The sequence below is a fragment of the Moschus berezovskii genome, chromosome 1, assembly GCF_049115385.1.
Source record: "Moschus berezovskii isolate FMDL1 chromosome 1, NW_MosBer_1.0, whole genome shotgun sequence".
Lineage (NCBI taxonomy): Eukaryota > Metazoa > Chordata > Mammalia > Artiodactyla > Moschidae > Moschus > Moschus berezovskii.
The window spans coordinates 165,262,202-165,279,095 of NC_142460.1; the positions used below are offsets into that span (position 1 = coordinate 165,262,202).

General features: G+C 48.2%; 1 protein-coding gene across 3 annotated transcripts in view; it reads right to left on the minus strand.

The window, feature by feature from the left end:
- The window catches only part of TMPRSS2 (transmembrane serine protease 2), a 47,656-nt gene that overhangs the window by 14,919 nt on the left and 15,843 nt on the right, over positions 1-16,894 (minus strand). For all 3 annotated transcript variants that reach the window (XM_088840821.1, XM_088840818.1, XM_055414283.2), the window contains exons 4-7: positions 12,455-12,541; positions 11,655-11,768; positions 9,110-9,236; positions 7,860-7,970 (exon numbers count right to left, since the gene is read on the minus strand). In XM_088840821.1, coding sequence (XP_088696947.1) covers positions 7,860-7,970; positions 9,110-9,236; positions 11,655-11,768; positions 12,455-12,541 — 439 coding nt within the window. The remainder of the gene's footprint in view (positions 1-7,859; positions 7,971-9,109; positions 9,237-11,654; positions 11,769-12,454; positions 12,542-16,894) is intronic.

The window sequence follows — 16,894 nt, forward strand, 5'->3', positions numbered from 1 at the left end:
TTTGGCACTCAGCCTTCTTTATGGTCCAGCTCTCATATCTGTACATGACTACTGACAAAAGCATAGCTTTGACTATTTGGACCTTCGTCAGCAAAATAATGCCTCTGTTTTTTAATATGCTATCTAGATTGGTCATAGCTTTCCTTCAAAGGAGCAAGCGTCTTTGAATTTCAAGGCTGCAGTCACCATCCATAGTGATTTTGGAGCCCAAGAAAATAAAATCTGTCATTGTTTCCAGTTTTTCCCCATCTATTTGCCATGAAGTGATGGGACCAGATGCCATGATCTTCGTTTTTTAAAGGTTGACTTTTAAGCCAGGTTTTTCACTCTCCTCTTTCACCCTCATCAAGAGGCCCTTTAGTTCCTCTTCACTTTCTGCCATTAGAGTCATATCATCTGCATATCTGAGGTTGTTGATATTTCTCCCTGCATTCTTGATTCCAGCTTGTAATTCATCCCATGAACCTGGTCCAAACCTCACAGTGACCAACAGCCCCCTCTGCTGGCTGGCATGAGTGACTGCACTTCTTTGCCAATCCCAGCAGTAGCCTGGCTTCATGCCACTCACCTTCTGACAAAAAAGCATTGAGGTACCAACTATAGAATCACCTCATTTCCGGACAGCATCCAATCCATGCCCAAACCTAGCTCCCTGGAACCTTCCCCAAATGACTCAATACAATCCCATTATAAGTCCCTTCTAACACCCTCCCACTGAGACACCATGGTTCCAAGACAAGGTGTCTCTTGGTGGTCTCTGGCTGGGTGGCACTAGATGCCAAGAGAAGACATGCTCCCATTAAGAGCGGATGTTTTCTAAGGATCATCGGGTCATTCTCCCTGTGTGGAGGCACACTGTGCAGCCATCAGACCCTGATGCTGGGAAGGATTGAGGGCAGGAGGAGAAGGGGCGACAGAGAATGAGATGGTTGGATGGCATCACCGACTCAATGGACATGAGTTTGAGAAAGCTCTGAGAGGTGGTGAAAGACACGGAAGCCTGGTGTGCTGCAGTCCATGGGGTCATCAAGAGTCAGACACGACTAAGTGACTGAACAACAACACAACATCAGGGCACGAAGCAGTCACTCAGACGAGCCCTACCAGGAGCCCGAGGTTCAAGTATCAAAGTGCTACATCTGAAAGCAAACAGGAAAGAAGTCCTCCCACCCCCTGACAAGAATACGGGACACCATGTGCCAAGCAATGACCTCTTCTTTCCTCCAAAGTCTGAAGCCATCTTACGAGTTACCACAAGGTGGCAGCCTTCCCTCCCTTGCTCAGCCCTGGTTCCAAGTAAGACAAAGAGATGGTATTTACAAAGAGCCCAGGCAGCTGTGTTTAGCTTCTCAGTGGGGCAAACCACAGCCCACTGTTTTGATGGCCACACCTGGCCATGGGCACCCTTCCTCCTAGGCTCAGCCTGTCACATTCTTGGGGACGACCAGGCTCAGGTGCCCCAGGTAGAAGTCAGCCCCCCAGGCCACCAGGAACACAAACCTGCTTCAGTCTCCCACTCACAGAGAAGGCGGGGGAAGCTTAATTTGTACTTCTTTCCCTAAATATAGCACCTGGCACCTGGCCAGCATGGTTTGGATGAGTGATGGGGAACTGGGAGCTGAGGAAGCTGTATGCTGTGCTTCTTACATGAAACAACATTCCATTTGGGTAACAGTATTCTATACTCCCTGGTGGCTCAGTGGTAAAGAATCTGCCTGCAATGCGGGAGACCCAGGTTTGGTCCCTGGGCCAAGAAGATCCCCCTGGAGGAGGGCATGGAAACCCTCTCCAGTACTCTTGCCTGGAAAAGCCCATGGACAGAGGAGACTGGAGGGCTACAGTCCATGTGGGCGCCGAAGAGTCAGACATGACTTAGCAACTAAATAACACCAGCACAATGATTCTAGGAAGACTGCAAACATTTTAAACATAAGTAACACGAACTGAGTAGCTTAAGCCTAGCCCTCTCCCCCACTCTCCTAACTAATCAAACCATCAACCGTGGGACCAACTCAGGTTCACGTCTACCCACTGGATTCACTGCGACCTTCTCAGCACTGCAAGTTGGCCTCCAGGTACAGGAAACACTGGGAGCCGCTAGCTCCCAGGCCCACCCCTCACACAGCATCCTCTGACTCTACGGATGGGGCTGGGGGACCAACCTTCCCCACTGCCTGGGCTGAGAGGACCTCTGGGAGCAGAGTTTCCAGTGTGAAACCAGCAGGGTCCTGCACAAACCAGGATGAGTTGGGCACCCCAGTGGGGACCCGGAGACATTCTTCTGGACTCCTAGACACAAACCCTGACACACACTAAGATGCATCTCTAGTGCCTGCAGAGAGAAGAAAATCGGGAAAAAGGAATCTTCATTTTTTAATGTTACCCAATACCCCGGAGGGCAGAGGGCACAAACAGGTGGCCAATAGACCATAGCTGCTTCCCAAGGTGGCGCTAGTGGTAAAGAACCTGCCGGCAATGCAGGAGATGTGGGTTTGATCCCTGGGTCGAGAAGATTCCATCGGGGAGGAAACGGCAAGCCACTCTGGTATTCTTGCCTAGAGAATCCCACGGACAGAGGAGCCTTGTGGGCTACAAAGAGTCAAACACGCCTGAAGCGACTTAGTACGAACGCCTCCCTAGAATGAACCCAGAGCTGCTCAGAGTGACAGGTCCTACTTAGAGTCCAATCTCCTCCCTGTGAGGAACTCAGACAAACTCTCACCAGCAAGAGAGAAATCAAACGCTAATGGTGATTCTCCCAGACATCCCCTACTCATTTGCAGTTTTTGAAAAGAAAAAAGAAACAACCATGCCCAACACACCCATGAAAAGATGTTCAACATCACTAATAATTAGAGAAACGCAAATCAAAACAACAATGAGGTATCAACTCACACTGGTCAGTAGGGCCATCATTAAAAGTCTACAAATAACAAATGCCGGAAGGGTTGTGGAGAAAACGGAACATTCCTACACTGTCAGGGGGATGTAACTTGGTGCAGCCACTATGAAGAACAGTGTGGAGATTCCTCAGTTCAATTTAGTTCAGTCGCTCAGTTGTGTTTGACTCTTTGTGACCCTGTGGCCTGTAGCACGCCAGGCTTCCCTGTCCATTACCAACTCCTGGAGCTTGCTGAAATTAATGTCCATCGAGTCAGTGATACCATCCAACCATCTCATCCTCTGTCATCCCCTTCTCCTCCTGCCCTCAGTCTTTCCCAGCATCAGGGTCTCTTCTAGTGAGTCAGTTCTTCCCATCAGTTGGCCAAAGTATTGGAGTTTCAGCTTCAGCATCAGTCCTTTCAATGAATAGTCAGGACTGATTTCCTTTAGAATGGACTGGTTGGATCTCCTTGCAGTCCAAGGGACTCTCAAGAGTCTTCTCCAACACCACATTTCAAAAGCATCAATTCTCAGCTTTCTTTATAGTCCAACTCTCACATCCATACATGACTACTGGAAAAACCATAGCTTTGACTAGGCAGACCTTTGTTAGCAAAGCAACGTCTCTGCTTTTTAATATGCTGTCTAGGTTGGTCATAGCTTTTCTTCCAAGGAGCAAGCATCTTTTAATTTCATGGCTGCACTCTCCATCTGCAGTGATTTTGGAGCCTAAAGAAACAAAGTCTCTCACTGTTTCCCCATCTACTTGCCATGAAATGATAGGACTGGATGCCATGATCTTAGTTTTCTGAATATTGAGTTTTAAGCCAACTTTTCACTTTCCTCTTTCACTATCATCAAGAGGCTTTTTAGTTCCTCTTCACTTTCTGCCGTAAGGGTGGTGTCATCTGCATATCTGAGGTTATTGATATTTCCCCTGGCAATCTTGATTCCAGCCTGTGCTTCATCCAGCCTGGCATTTCGCATCATGGAGCCTGCATATAAGTTCAATAAGCAAAGTGACAATATATAGCCTTGACACACTCCTTTCCCAATTTATAACCAGTCTGTTGTTCCATGTCCAGTTCTAACTGTTGCTTCTTGACCTGCATACAGATTTCTCAGGAGGCAGCTAAGCTGGTCTGGTAGTCCCATCTCTTTCAGAATTTTCCACAGTTTGCTGTGATCCAGAGTCAAAGGTTTTGGCATAGTCAATAAAGCAGAAGCAGATGGTTTCTGGACCGCTCTTGCTTTTTCAATGATCCAACGGATGTTGACAATTTGATTTCTGGTTCCTCTACCTTTTCTAAATCCAGCTTGAACATATGCAAGTTCATGGTTCACGTATTGTTAAAGCCTGGCTTGGAGAATTTTGAGCATTACTTTGCCAGCCTGTGAGATGAGTACAATTGTGTGATAGTTTGAACATTCTTTGGCATTGCCTTTCTTTGGGATTGGAATGAAAACTGATCTTTTCCAGTCCTGTGGCCACTGCTTAATTTTCCAAATTTGTTGGCATATTGAGTGCAGCACTTTCACAGCATCATCTTTTAGGATTTGAAATAGCTCAACTGGAATTCCATCAACTCCACTAGCTTTATTTGTAGTGATGTTTCTTAAGGCCCACTTGACTTCACATTCCAGGATGTCTGCCTGGGTGATCACACCATTGTGGTCATCTGGGTTGTGAAGATCTTTCTTGTATAGTTCTGTGTATTCTTGCCACCTCTTCTTAATATCCTCTGCTTCTGTTAGGTCCATACCATTTCTGTCCTTTATTGAGCCCATCTTTGCATGAAATATTCTCTTGGTATCTCTAATTTTCTTGTAGAGATCTCTGCTGCTACTGCTGCTGCTGCTAAGTCACTTCAGTCGTGTCCGACTCTGTGTGACCCCATAGATGGCCTCCTACCAGGCTTCCCCGTCCCTGGGATTCTCCAGGCAAGAACACTGGAGTGGGTTGCCATTTCCTTTTCCAATACATGAACGTGAAAAGTGAAAGTGAAGTCCCTCAGTCGTGTCCGACTCTTAGCGACCTCATGGACTGCAGCCTATCAGGCTCTTCCGTCCATGGGATTTTCCAGGCAAGAGTACTGGAGTGGGGTGCCATTGCCTTCTCCGAGAGATCTCTAGTCTTTCCCATTCTATTGTTTTCCTTATTTCTTTGCATTGATCACTGAGGAAGACTTTCTTATCTCTCCCTGCTAATTCTTTGGAACTCGACATTCAAATTGGTATATCTTTCCTTTTCTCCTTTGCCTTTAGCTTCTCTTCTTTTTTCAGCTATTTGTGAGGCCTCTTCAGAATCATTTTTCCTTTTTGCATTTCTTTCTCTTGGGGATGGTCTTGATCACTGCCTCCTGTACAATGTCATGAACCTCTGTCCATAGTTCTTCAGGCACTCTATCAGGTCTAATCCCTTGAATCTGTTTGTCACTTCCACTGTATAATCGTAAAGGATTTGATTTAGGTCATACCTGAATAGTCCAGTGGTTTTCCCTACTTTCTTCAATTTCAGTCTGAATTTGGCAATAAGAAGTTCATGATCTGAGCCACAGTCAGCTCCCAGTCTTGTTTTTGCTGACTGTGTAGAGCTTCTCCATCTTTGACTGCAAAGAATATGATCAATCTGATTTCGGTATTGACCATTTGGTGATGTCCATGTGTAGAGTCTTCTCTTGTGTTGTTGGAAGACGGTGTTCGCTATGACCAGTGTGTTTCCTTGGCAAAACTCTGTTAGCTTTTGTCCTGCTTCATTTTGTACTCCAAGGCCAAATTTTCCAGTTACTCCAGGTATCTCTTGACTTCCTACTTTTGCATTCCAGTCCGCTAAAATGAAAACGACATCTTTTTTGGGTGTTAATTCTAGAAGGATTTGTAGGTCTTCATAGAACCATTCAACTTCAGTTTTACTGGTCAGGGCATAGACTTGCATTAGTATGATATTGAATGGTTTGCCTTGGAAACGAAGAGACTATTCTGTCCTTTTTGAGACTGAATCCAGGTACTGCATTTTGGACTCTTTTGTTGACTATGATGGCTACTCCATTTCTTCTAAGGGATTCTTGCCCACAGTAGTGGTCATCTGAGTTAAATTTGCCCATTCCAGTCCATTTTAGTTCACTGATTCCTGAAATGTCGATGTCCACTCTTGCCATCTCCTGTTTCACCACTTCCAATTTACCGTGATTCATGGACCTAACATTCCAGGTTCCTATGCAATAGTGTTCTTTACAGCATCAGACTTTACTTCCATCACCAGTCACATCCTCAACTGGGCGTTGTTTTTGCTTTGACTCTGTCTCTTCATTCTTTTGGGATTTATTTCTCTACTCTTCTCCAGTAGCACATTGGGCACCTACTGACCTGGGGAGTTCATCTTTCAGTGTCATATCTTTCTGCCATTTTGTACTGTTCATGGGGTTCTCAAGGCAAGAATACTGAAGTGGTTTGATATTCCCTTCACCAGTGGACCACATTTTGTCAGAATTCTCCACCATGACCCATCAGTCTTGGGTGGCCCTGCACGGCATGCCTCATAGTTTTGTTGAGTTAGACAAGGCTGTGGTCCATGCAATTAGTTTAATTAATTTTGAGATTCCTCAAAAGACTAAAAATAAAAGTGCCACATTATCCTGCAATCCCACTCCTGGGCATATACCCAGACAAAATATAATTCAAAAAGATACATGCACCCCAGTGTTCATGCAGCACTATTTACAGTGTCAAGACATGAAAGCACCCTGCTGCTGCTGCTGCTGCTAAGTCACTTCAGTCGTGTCCGACTCTGTGTGACCCCATAGATGGAAGCCCACCAGGCTCCCCTGTCCCTGGGATTCTCCAGGCAAGAACACTGGAGTGGGTTGCCATTTCCTTCTCCAATGTGTGAAAGTGAAAAGTAAAAGTGAAGTCGCTCAGTTGTGTCCGACCCTTAGCGACCCCATGGACTGCAGCCTACCAGGCTCCTCCGTCCATGGGATTTTCTAGGCAAGAGTACTGGAGTGGCTTGCCATTGCCTTCTCCGGAAAGCACCCTAAATATCCACCTATTGATGAGTGTATAAAGAAGATGAGGTACATATATACAATGGAATACTACTCAACCATAAGAAAAAATGAAATAATTCCCTTTTCAGGAACATGGACGGACCTAGAAACGATCATACTAGGTGAAGTAAGCCAGACAGAGAAAGACAAATGCCATATGATATCACTTATATATGGAATCTAAAATATGAAACAAACGAATTTACCTACGGAGCAGACAGACTCACAGACACAGAAACAGACACCTGGTTGCCAAGGGGAGGGAAGAGCAGATGGACTGGAATTTTAGGATTCAGCTCAGTTCAGTTCAGTTCAGTCGCTCAGTCGTGTCCGACTCTCTGCGACCCCATGAATCACAGCACGCCAGGCCTCCCTGTCCATCACCAACTCCCGGAGTTCACTCAAACTCATGTCCATCAAGTCGGTGATGCCATCCAGCCATCTCATTCTCTATCGTCCCCTTCTCCTCCCGCCCCCAACCTTTCCCAGCATCAGACTCTTTTCCAATGAGTCAACTCGTTGCATGAGGTGGCCAAAGTATTGGAGTTTCAGCTTTAGCATCACTCCTTCCAATGAACACCCAGGATTGATCTCCTTTAGAATGGACTGGTTGGATCTCCTTGCAGTCCAAGGGACTCTCAAGAGTCTTCTCCAGCACCACAGTTCAAAAGCATCAATTCTTCAGCGATCAGCTTAGCAGATGCAAACTATTATATATAGGATGGATATAAACAACAATGTCCTACTGTATACCACAGGGAACTATATTCAACATCTTGTGATAAACCACATGGAAAAGAATGTGAAAAAGAATGCATATATTTGTATAACTGAATCACTCTGCTGTCTGGTGGAAATGAACACAACATTGTAAATCACCCATACTTCAATAAAACAAATTTTTAAAAAAGGAACCAGCAAATTAAATACCTGTGGTAGAGTTTTTTATAGAGGTCGATATCGTTGGCACTTATGTTCAGCTTCATAAAGCTTGTGGCTCCGCTGTCATCTGCTATTCCTTGGCTAGAATAAAAACTATTCCTAAAAAAAAGACAGAAAGTCTTACTTAAAATAATAGTTTTGCTGCGAGCATTTGCAAATCCTATGCTCTAGCTATATCGTAGTACTTCTCTTGTATGACATGCAGGTTAAGAGCATTTTGGAAAACAAAAACACCAGTTCTAATTAAGTGACACCACATTATAACCATCCAACAACCCTGAAGTGTCAGGGGAAAGTCCTCTATCAGTCGTATTTCGAATCTAATCTGGATCAGGATAAAAAAGAAGTACGAATATAGATGTGTGAGGACGTATAATGTAACCAAACATATAATGTAACCACATGTCAAAATGCTCCCAGTGATAAAACGTAGACCCTGAACCATGATGAGACATCCCTACTAATTCATAGTGACACACTGCAACTAGGCAGAGAGTGGCATTTGGAAGTAGTTCTCTAGCTAAGATGGCAACTTTTTTATCCAGTGATAATTCATTTTGAAAACTGGCATAGGGCAAACAGGCTAGAATTGCAGAGAAGTCACATGGGGACACCCCCAAGGAAGAGAAGGTGGCAGTAAAATGGCACAGCCTCTCCCTGGAAGGCAGGACTGGCAGGCGTGCTCTGATGAGCCCCTGGCTGGAACCTTCTCTGGTGGCTACATGAGGGATGTATTCTCTTACGGATAAAACCAGTGATCAGCTCTCTCTGTTCAAAAGCCCCCAGTGCCTCCTGAACTCCTGCAGTGAAGCTCTCACAGATCTGTTCCCTCCAACCTCCCCCGCAGTCCTCCCCACTGGCCTCCCACCTCAACCCCCACGTCGGAGGCGAGCTGAGTCAAGGCTTCCACCTTGCACTGGAGTCTCCTCAGGAAATGAGTCTCTGAAGGCCCTCAGCCAGCACCCGGGACCCTGGTGACCTCGGTGCTGGACAGCCCCGATGGACCAGGAGCAGATAGATGGAGGCCCAGGAGGAGGTGGGGCTGGGGGCGGCCAGGAAGGGGCTGGGGGTGTGGGGCACACACTCCCCCGCTGGTCCCCTGGGGCAGCTTTGGGAAGAAGACAGAGGGGTGTGTGGTGTCCGGGGGCTGGCACTTCTTGGGGGGAGCAGAGAGGAGCACTGACTCTGCCTCTGTGCCTGTCGCCGTCACCAGGGAGGGCGAGGGGCTTGGAACTCACCGGTAGCCCATGTCCTGGCAGGCCGCCCTCCCGTAGTTCTCACTCCAGTCGTCCTGGCACACGGGATGCCAGGACTTCCTCTGTGCCGAGTACACCTGAAGGACGAAGTTCGGTCCATAGAGGCGAACTGCGGGAAGGGAGGCTCCGGTGAGTCCCAGACGGCGACCTCCATCCTGTCCTCATGCGGGCCCCACCCTGCCCGGACAAGAGGCTCCAGAGGGGTGGGCTCCCTCTCCCCAGCTACACACAGGAGATGCCCAGAATCTAGCCTTTCCTCCCCAAATGTGCCCTTCACCCAACAGAGCTGAAAATAAGTATTCAGACAAAAATGAACATCGTGCAGACATGTTCGTGACAGCATTATTCACAGGAGCTGAAAGGGGCTAACATCCAAACGCTCATCAATGGAAGAACACACAGAATGCAGTCCTTGCGCACAATGGAATGTTATTTTTCCATGAAAGGGGATGAAACACACGATACAACAGGCATGAACGTTCACACATGACTGATATTCTTCTGAGTGAAAGAGGCCAGACAAAGGTCCACACACTCTAGGACCCCATTTCTATGAAACATCTGGAGGAAGAAACCTATGGAGACGGAAAGCAGATTAGTTGCTGCTTAGGGCCTGACATCCGGGCTCAGGCTGCCGTGGAGCAACCAGCCTCGGTCTGCTCATTTCCTGATGCTTCCGTGGTGAGCGATTCCATCCACCATGTGAGTGGATAAACCAACTGCAGGGGCATCCAGACAGTGGAGTATGATTCAAGGCTGTGAAGAGACACAGAGGAAGCCTAAGTGCACATCAGTCGGTGATGAAGGAAGCCAATCTGAAAAGGCTACATACATCCAGGATTCCAGCTCTACGACACTTGGGCAAAGGCAAAACCATGCAGACAGTAAAAGGATCAGTGGTTTTCTGATGAGAAAGTGGTTTCGAGACGGGGGGCGAGGGGCTGACAGGGCCAAGCTCCGACCCGTGCCTCAGTCTTTGTGGTGACCAGCGCCCACAGGGCCCATTCAGGAGCCACGCAGATTCGCCTCATTGAACAAAAGACCCTTCTATCACCCAGGAAATGATAAGGGCCTTAAGAGCTCGGTGTCAGGAGCTGGGGTCAAGGACCAAATACCAGAACAGAAGATGCACCAAGTGGTCTCATCACTTGAAAATCACCATGGTCTCAGGAGCCCTGTGCTGGGGACTATTTAATCTCACAGTGGATGAGTGTAGGTATTAGTATCTGTGAGCATGAGACTATGTGTCAGTGTGTTACGTGAAAGTGTAAGTGAAGTGGTAGGTGAGATTTTTCACTGCATACCCTTAACTACTTCCTGAATTTTGATCTATTTGAAGACATCAACTCTTACAGTATTTCAATAAATACAACTTCAACATTAAGAAGAGAAAGGCTCTTCAGGTCCAGGCAACATCATGAGTTGGTCTTGCTAGAGTTATTGACACATGAGCGGACACAGGGATTAAAACATCAGACACCATTCCACCCAATAGAGTAACCACGTCTGCTCAACCTCAGAAACTCTCCACTTTCCTTAAGAAAATGGTAGCTAATACACTATCACCCATAAAGGCAAAGCACCATGTGGACACTCTGCAGAGTGAATGAGTCTGCCAAGTGCAAGTCCGCTCCTGTAGGCGAGAACTCCAGGAACTCCCAGAGCAGGGGAATCCACGGGCAGGACAGTGTCCCACACAGGTGCCCTGAGCTGGACTTGGGGTGTAAAAGAGAACCATCTCCCCAGGACGGCCACAGAAGGATGGACAGCTCTTGGGTGGAACACAGCTTCTGTCTGCATCACTTGCACTCAAAGTTAATGGCTCCCAGAGCATGCAGCAGGCTTCAAGCTTTGGGGAGGGCCTTCAGCGGATATCAGCGCAACCCTCATCCTCAGGGTTGCTCAGTCATGTCTGACTCTGTGCGACCCCATGGACTCCTCCAGGCTCCTCTGTCCATGGAATTCTCCAGGCAAGAATACTGGAGTAGGTTGCCTTTCCCTTCTCCAGGGGATCTTCCCGATCCAGGGACCGAACGCAAATCTCTTGGATCTCCTGCACTGGGAGGTAAATTCTTTACCACTAGTGCCAACTGGGAAGCTCACAGCTACTGAAAAATTCATTGAAAATAAAAGCAGAAGCAGAGTCCACGCTGTGACAACAGACATAGACCACCCGAAAGGCAGCTTGCTTAGAAAACACAGAGCCCACTCCCAACTTGATATTTTAAACAGTTTGTTGTTTAAATGTGACGTTTTAGTCACGTCCCGTGGCAGCTGGGGCATGAATGTGGCCTGGCCCTAGGCTGTGGTCTCCCATCCCCTGGCTGTGTGACCTCTGAGCCTGTCTCCTCATCTGAAAACTGGGCTTGGATGCAAGGTTCAGTCTCCAGGAATGGAGTCAGTGATGGAGTAATTGACGTGTGGGATACAGGCCTGGCACCGTGTGCCTGCCTTGCTGTGGCCTCTATGGGGGCTACCCGGTGCCCAAGCCAAGCGGCCCCCTCCCACAAGCAGCCCTGCCACTCACCACAGCGGTTCTCGTCCTCGCCGCTGGGGCAGTGCAGGATGCCATCGCACCAGAAAGAGGGACTGACACAGGTCCCAGAGGAGCCACACTCCATCCCTGAGCACTCGTCCTCCACTTGCAGAGAAACAGAGGGAGACGCCCATCAGGCTGAGAAACCAAGGAAACCCCAGCCCTCGGGACAAGAGACAGCAAGCCGTCCCCCTCTATTTTAAAAGGAGGGATGGGTCCTTGCCGACAGCATATGTCAAAGAAAGCGGGGCTGGCCACAGCAATGGTGAATCCCCCAGGTTTACTATTTCCAGTCAGAGGCGGATCCCTAACCTGGGATGTGGACAGCAGTTCCCTGCGCCCCCGCCACACAGGTGAGTCCCGTGACCCATGATCCCTGCCCCAGGCTGGTGGAAGAGGCCTGGTTGTGGGTACAGGAATCCCCCGGGGAGGGTAGGCCTCCAGCCACCACCATGTACACTGAAATGCAGGAGACAGGTGTGCCCCCGAGGTGCGGGTGCTCACGAGTGCCAGGCCCCACCCAGTGTTCTAAAGCACAGGGTGAACTCAACGTGCTTCTCCTCCACGTGTCAATACCACACAAAGGACGTGGGATCTTGACAACCCGCAGACGGGGAGGAAGCATGCCAACGAGACTGGCAGCTTCCAGGAAAGGTTATCCAAGCACCTCGTAGTCCAACAGGAGGAAAGAGAAGGGAAACTACATGAAGGGCTGGGGGTGGGCCCCCAGTCCAGGCAGCAGGGCTGCTGAACGGCCAGCACAATGCACCTCAGCCCTGGCCTGCACTTACTGTACTTCCAGAGGAGGACGGCAGCAAGGATTGCTCCTGCCAGCAGGGTCGCCAGGGTGAAGGTGATGCACAGGACTTTCTTAGTCTCTGTAGGAAAAGAAGTGAGTACACAACTTAGTCACCTGGTTTCTTAGACTCTCAAATTCCATGCACTACTTTTATGGTGTATTTTATCAAGGAATAATACACTTAAATGGGGCTTCCCGATAGCTCAGTTGGTAAAGAATCCGCCTGCAGTGCGGGAGACCTGGGTTCGATCCCTGGGATGGGAAGATCCCCTGGAGAAGGGAAAGGCTACCCACTGCAGTATTCTGGCCTAGAGAATTCCATGGACTGTATAGTCCATGGGGTCGCAAAGAGTCGGACATAACTGAGTGACTTTCACTTACTTACTTATACACTTAAGTATCATTCAGCCATAAAAAGAATGAAATTGAGTCAGCTGTAGTGAGGCAGATGAACCCAGAGCCTATCACACAGAGTGTGAAGTAAGACAGAAAGAGGAAAACAAATACTGTATTTTAAAACATATATATGGAATCTAGAAAAATGGTGCTGATGAAACTATCTGCAAGGCAGGAATAGAGATGCAGACGCAGAGAACGGGCTTGCGGACGCAGCGGGGGAAGGAGAGGGTGGGACGAATGGAGAGCGCAGCATTGACGTATACACACCAGCACGTGTAACACAGCTGGCGGGCAGCTGCCCAGGGAGCTCAGCTCGGTGCTCTGCACGACCCAGAGGGCTGGGATGGGGAGGGAAAGGGAGTTCAGCAGGGAGGGGACATACGTATACTTGTGGCTGATTCTCACTGTTGTATAGGGGAAACTAACACAACACTGTAAAGCAATTATATTTCAACTTTTTAAAAGTGACTTTTCTCTTTAGGAACATATCCTGTGAGGCCTTATTTCTTCCACAGAGTCGAACTAAAGTTAACTTTTTGGAGAACCAAAGCAGGAAGCTGTGATATAAAGCAGACATACATTGAAGTTAAGCTCTTAAAAAAGTAAGATAGTCTTTTGGTCTTAAGACAGTCCAAAAAATGGCAAATGCAAAAAATTGGTTGAATAAAGGAAACATATCTTGCTCCAGTAATTACAAGCATAAGCAAAATAGTAATAACACTCCCCAAACTGTCATCTCCAGGGACGTCCCTGGCTGTCCAATGGTTAAGACTCCAAGCTTCCAATGCAGGGGGCCCAGGTGTGATCCCTGGTTGAGAAGCTAAGATACTGCATGCCACAAAGCACAGCCATTCTCTCATCTCCATGTGAGTGGTACTCGAGGCAGAGAGAAAAAAGCCTCTTCCTCAAGGCAGTTGAGGAAATGGATGGACCAGAGTCACACTGACTCTCTGACTCACAGTCACTGGCCTCATATGGCTATTTTCACTTTAATTAATTCTCATGTTAAATGATATTAAATCATTCTGTACATTCAACTGCTCGATAGTCCCACATGGCCAGTGGCTGCCGCGCTGGGCCGTGAAAAGGAAGGATGATCTATCACTGAGGGAATATCTACAGGGCAGCGCTGGGGTCGCCCCCCAAGTCTGAGGACAGGAGCTCTGGGCTCACGTTTCAGCTAAGAAGACAAGCTATAGGACAAGGTCACCAGTGTTCTCTGCTGCTGCTGCTAGGTCACTTCAGTCGTGTCCGACTCTGTGCGACCCCATAGACAGCAGCCCACCAGGCTCCCCCGTCCCTGGGATTCTCCAGGCAAGAACACTGGAGTGGGTTGCCATTTCCTTCTCCAATCATGAAAGTGAAAAGTGAAACTGAAGTCACTCAGTCATGTCCAACTCTTCGTGACCCCATGGACTGTAGCCTACCAGGCTCCTCCTTCCATGGGAGTTTCCGGGCAAGAGGATGGGAGTAGGTTGCCATTTTGAAACAAACCGACACGCTGTTGTTGGTTAAGCGTAAGCCACCACTGCCACCCCAGCAGTTCCTGTGCAGAGAGCACCCCAGGGTCGGCGCTTCCCTTGGGAGGTGGGCGGACAGATAGAGGGGAGGAGAGCCAGGGCGAAGGCTCTTCTACAACCCACTACTCCTTAGCTCCTATAGGAGGACACTGGGCGGCAGAGGTGGAGCCCATGGGGAGGCCCTGCACCCCACCTGTGCCCATTTTTCCCTCCAGAAGTCCACCAGATCAAGAAGTCCAGTTTCTGGAGTCAACTGACCCACTGGATCTGGGCATGAACCTTCACCCCTCATTTTGTTACCACATTCAGCAAATTTCCACAGTCTGCGCTCAAACCAGCTTAGGAATCACCTGGGGAGCCTGTTACTCAGAGATTCTGACTCAGCTGGGGGAGAGGAGATGAGTCTCAGACCTACAGGTTCCTGGGTGAGGTCACGGCCACTGGTCTGAAGAGTGCCATGTGTTATCAGGACTTAGTTCACGGTCAATGTGTCTGGCAGCAGGCAAGGTGGGGTCACCAAGAAGGCTCAGGGGAAATTCCAAATGGTCATTTTGATCCATCAGTAAAGGGTGATTTCTTCCTTTGGGTGACTTCCCTGTGTGTCATAGTATCCAAGATAAGATACCGTGCCTGGTGAGTAGAAGGATGTTAAACCAGGTGTCCTGAACCTCTCGTTGAAAGGGTGTCCTGAACTAGGCATCCTGAACCTCTCCTGGCGTAGCAAACTGCCAGGCTCTTGCTGGGACTGTGAGCAGCGGGAGCCCCAGATCTCACTGCCAGAGGACAAGTATTTTGGGATCAGTGTCTGGTCGATCAGACTGGACTGGGTGCTGGTTTGCAATTTTACCTATTTGGGTGTAGGTACAACTGACTAATCATTGGCTGCTGTTATTGTTGTTCAGTCCCTAAGTCATGTCCAATTCTTTGCAATTCCATGGACTGCAGCACACCAGGCTTTGCAGTCCCTCATTATCTTCTGGAGTTTGCTCAGACTCATGTTCATTGAGTTGGTGATGCTATCTAACGATCTCATCCTCTGCCACCCTCTTCTCCTCCTGCCTTTAATCTTTCCCAGCACCGGGGTCTTTTCCAATGAGTTGGCACTTCGCATCAGGTGGCCAAAGTATTGGAGCTTCAGCATCAGCATCAGTCCTCCCAATGAATATTCAGGGTTGAATTCCTTTAGGAGTGACTGGTTTGATCTCCTTGCAGTAAAGAGTCTTTTCCAGCATAATTTGAAAGAATCAGTTCTTTGGGGCTCAGCCTTCTTTATGGCTCAACTCTCACATCTGTACGTGACGACTGGAAAAACCATGTGTGTGTGTGAGTCGCTCAGTCATGTCCAACTCTTTTCGACCCCATGGACTGTAACCCTCCAGACTCCACTGTCCATGGGATTCTCTAGGCAAGAGTACTGGAGTGGGTTGCCATTTCCTTCTCCAAGGGATCTTCCCAACCCAGAGATTGAACCTGGGTCTCCCACATTACAGGCAGGTTTTTTATTGTTTGAGCCACTAGGGAAGCGTCTGACCATATGGACCTCTGTCAGCAAAGCGATGTCTCTGCTTTTTAATACACTGTCTCGGCTTGCCATAGCTTTCCTTCCAAGGAGCAAGCATCTTCTAATTTCATGGCTGCAGTCACCATCCCAGGTGACTTTCGAACCAAGAAAATAAAATCTTGTCACTGCTTCCACTTTTTTCCCCTTCTATCCACCGTGAAGTGATAGGACCAGATGCCATGTCTTGGTTTTCTTAATGTTGAGTTTCAAGCTGGCTTTTTCACTCTCCTCTTATCTTCATTGTTATCAATTGCTGATGTAGCCCTTCTGTGACCAGTGTCAATTATTTGCCTCACAGGATTGTTGGCCTTCAAGCCTCCAAAACCCAAACGCTAACACATATATTAAGGTTCAGTGTGAAAGATCTCTTGCTAACACAAACAAAGCCAGGAAGATAAAATGTCCCTTGTACTCTTGCTGAGGATCTCTTGACTTCATACTAGTTAAGTCACTTGCAAAATACTGTCAGGCTCTGACAGGCTATATACTGCTGCATGACTCCAACTCTACACTCTAAAATAGACAAAATTACAGAGACAAATCAGTGGTTGCCAAGAGTTAGGGAAGGATGAGCTAAGACCGTGAAGGGCTAAGACCCGCGGTCCTCAGCCTGGGCACCGTGGACATCTTGGCTGGATCATCCTCGGTGGAGGTCATTCTGTACACTGGAGGATGCTTAGCATCATCACTGGCACCTCCCAAGCAGATGCCAGTAGCAACTGCATCCCAGTTAGAGCAACTGAAACTGTCTCCGGACATTGCCAAATGCCCCTGAGGGTCAAAATCACCCGGTGAGGAGCCACCGGTCTCAATCTAACAGCCACCGCCAGAAAGACATCAGTGCAGAGACAAGGAATTTCTAGAACCAAGAGGAACTAACTGATGGAGAAAGAGAGCCACACAGGCAAGGAGTGGAGTCATCAAGGAGAAGGGGCCACAAGGGGCAGAGCAC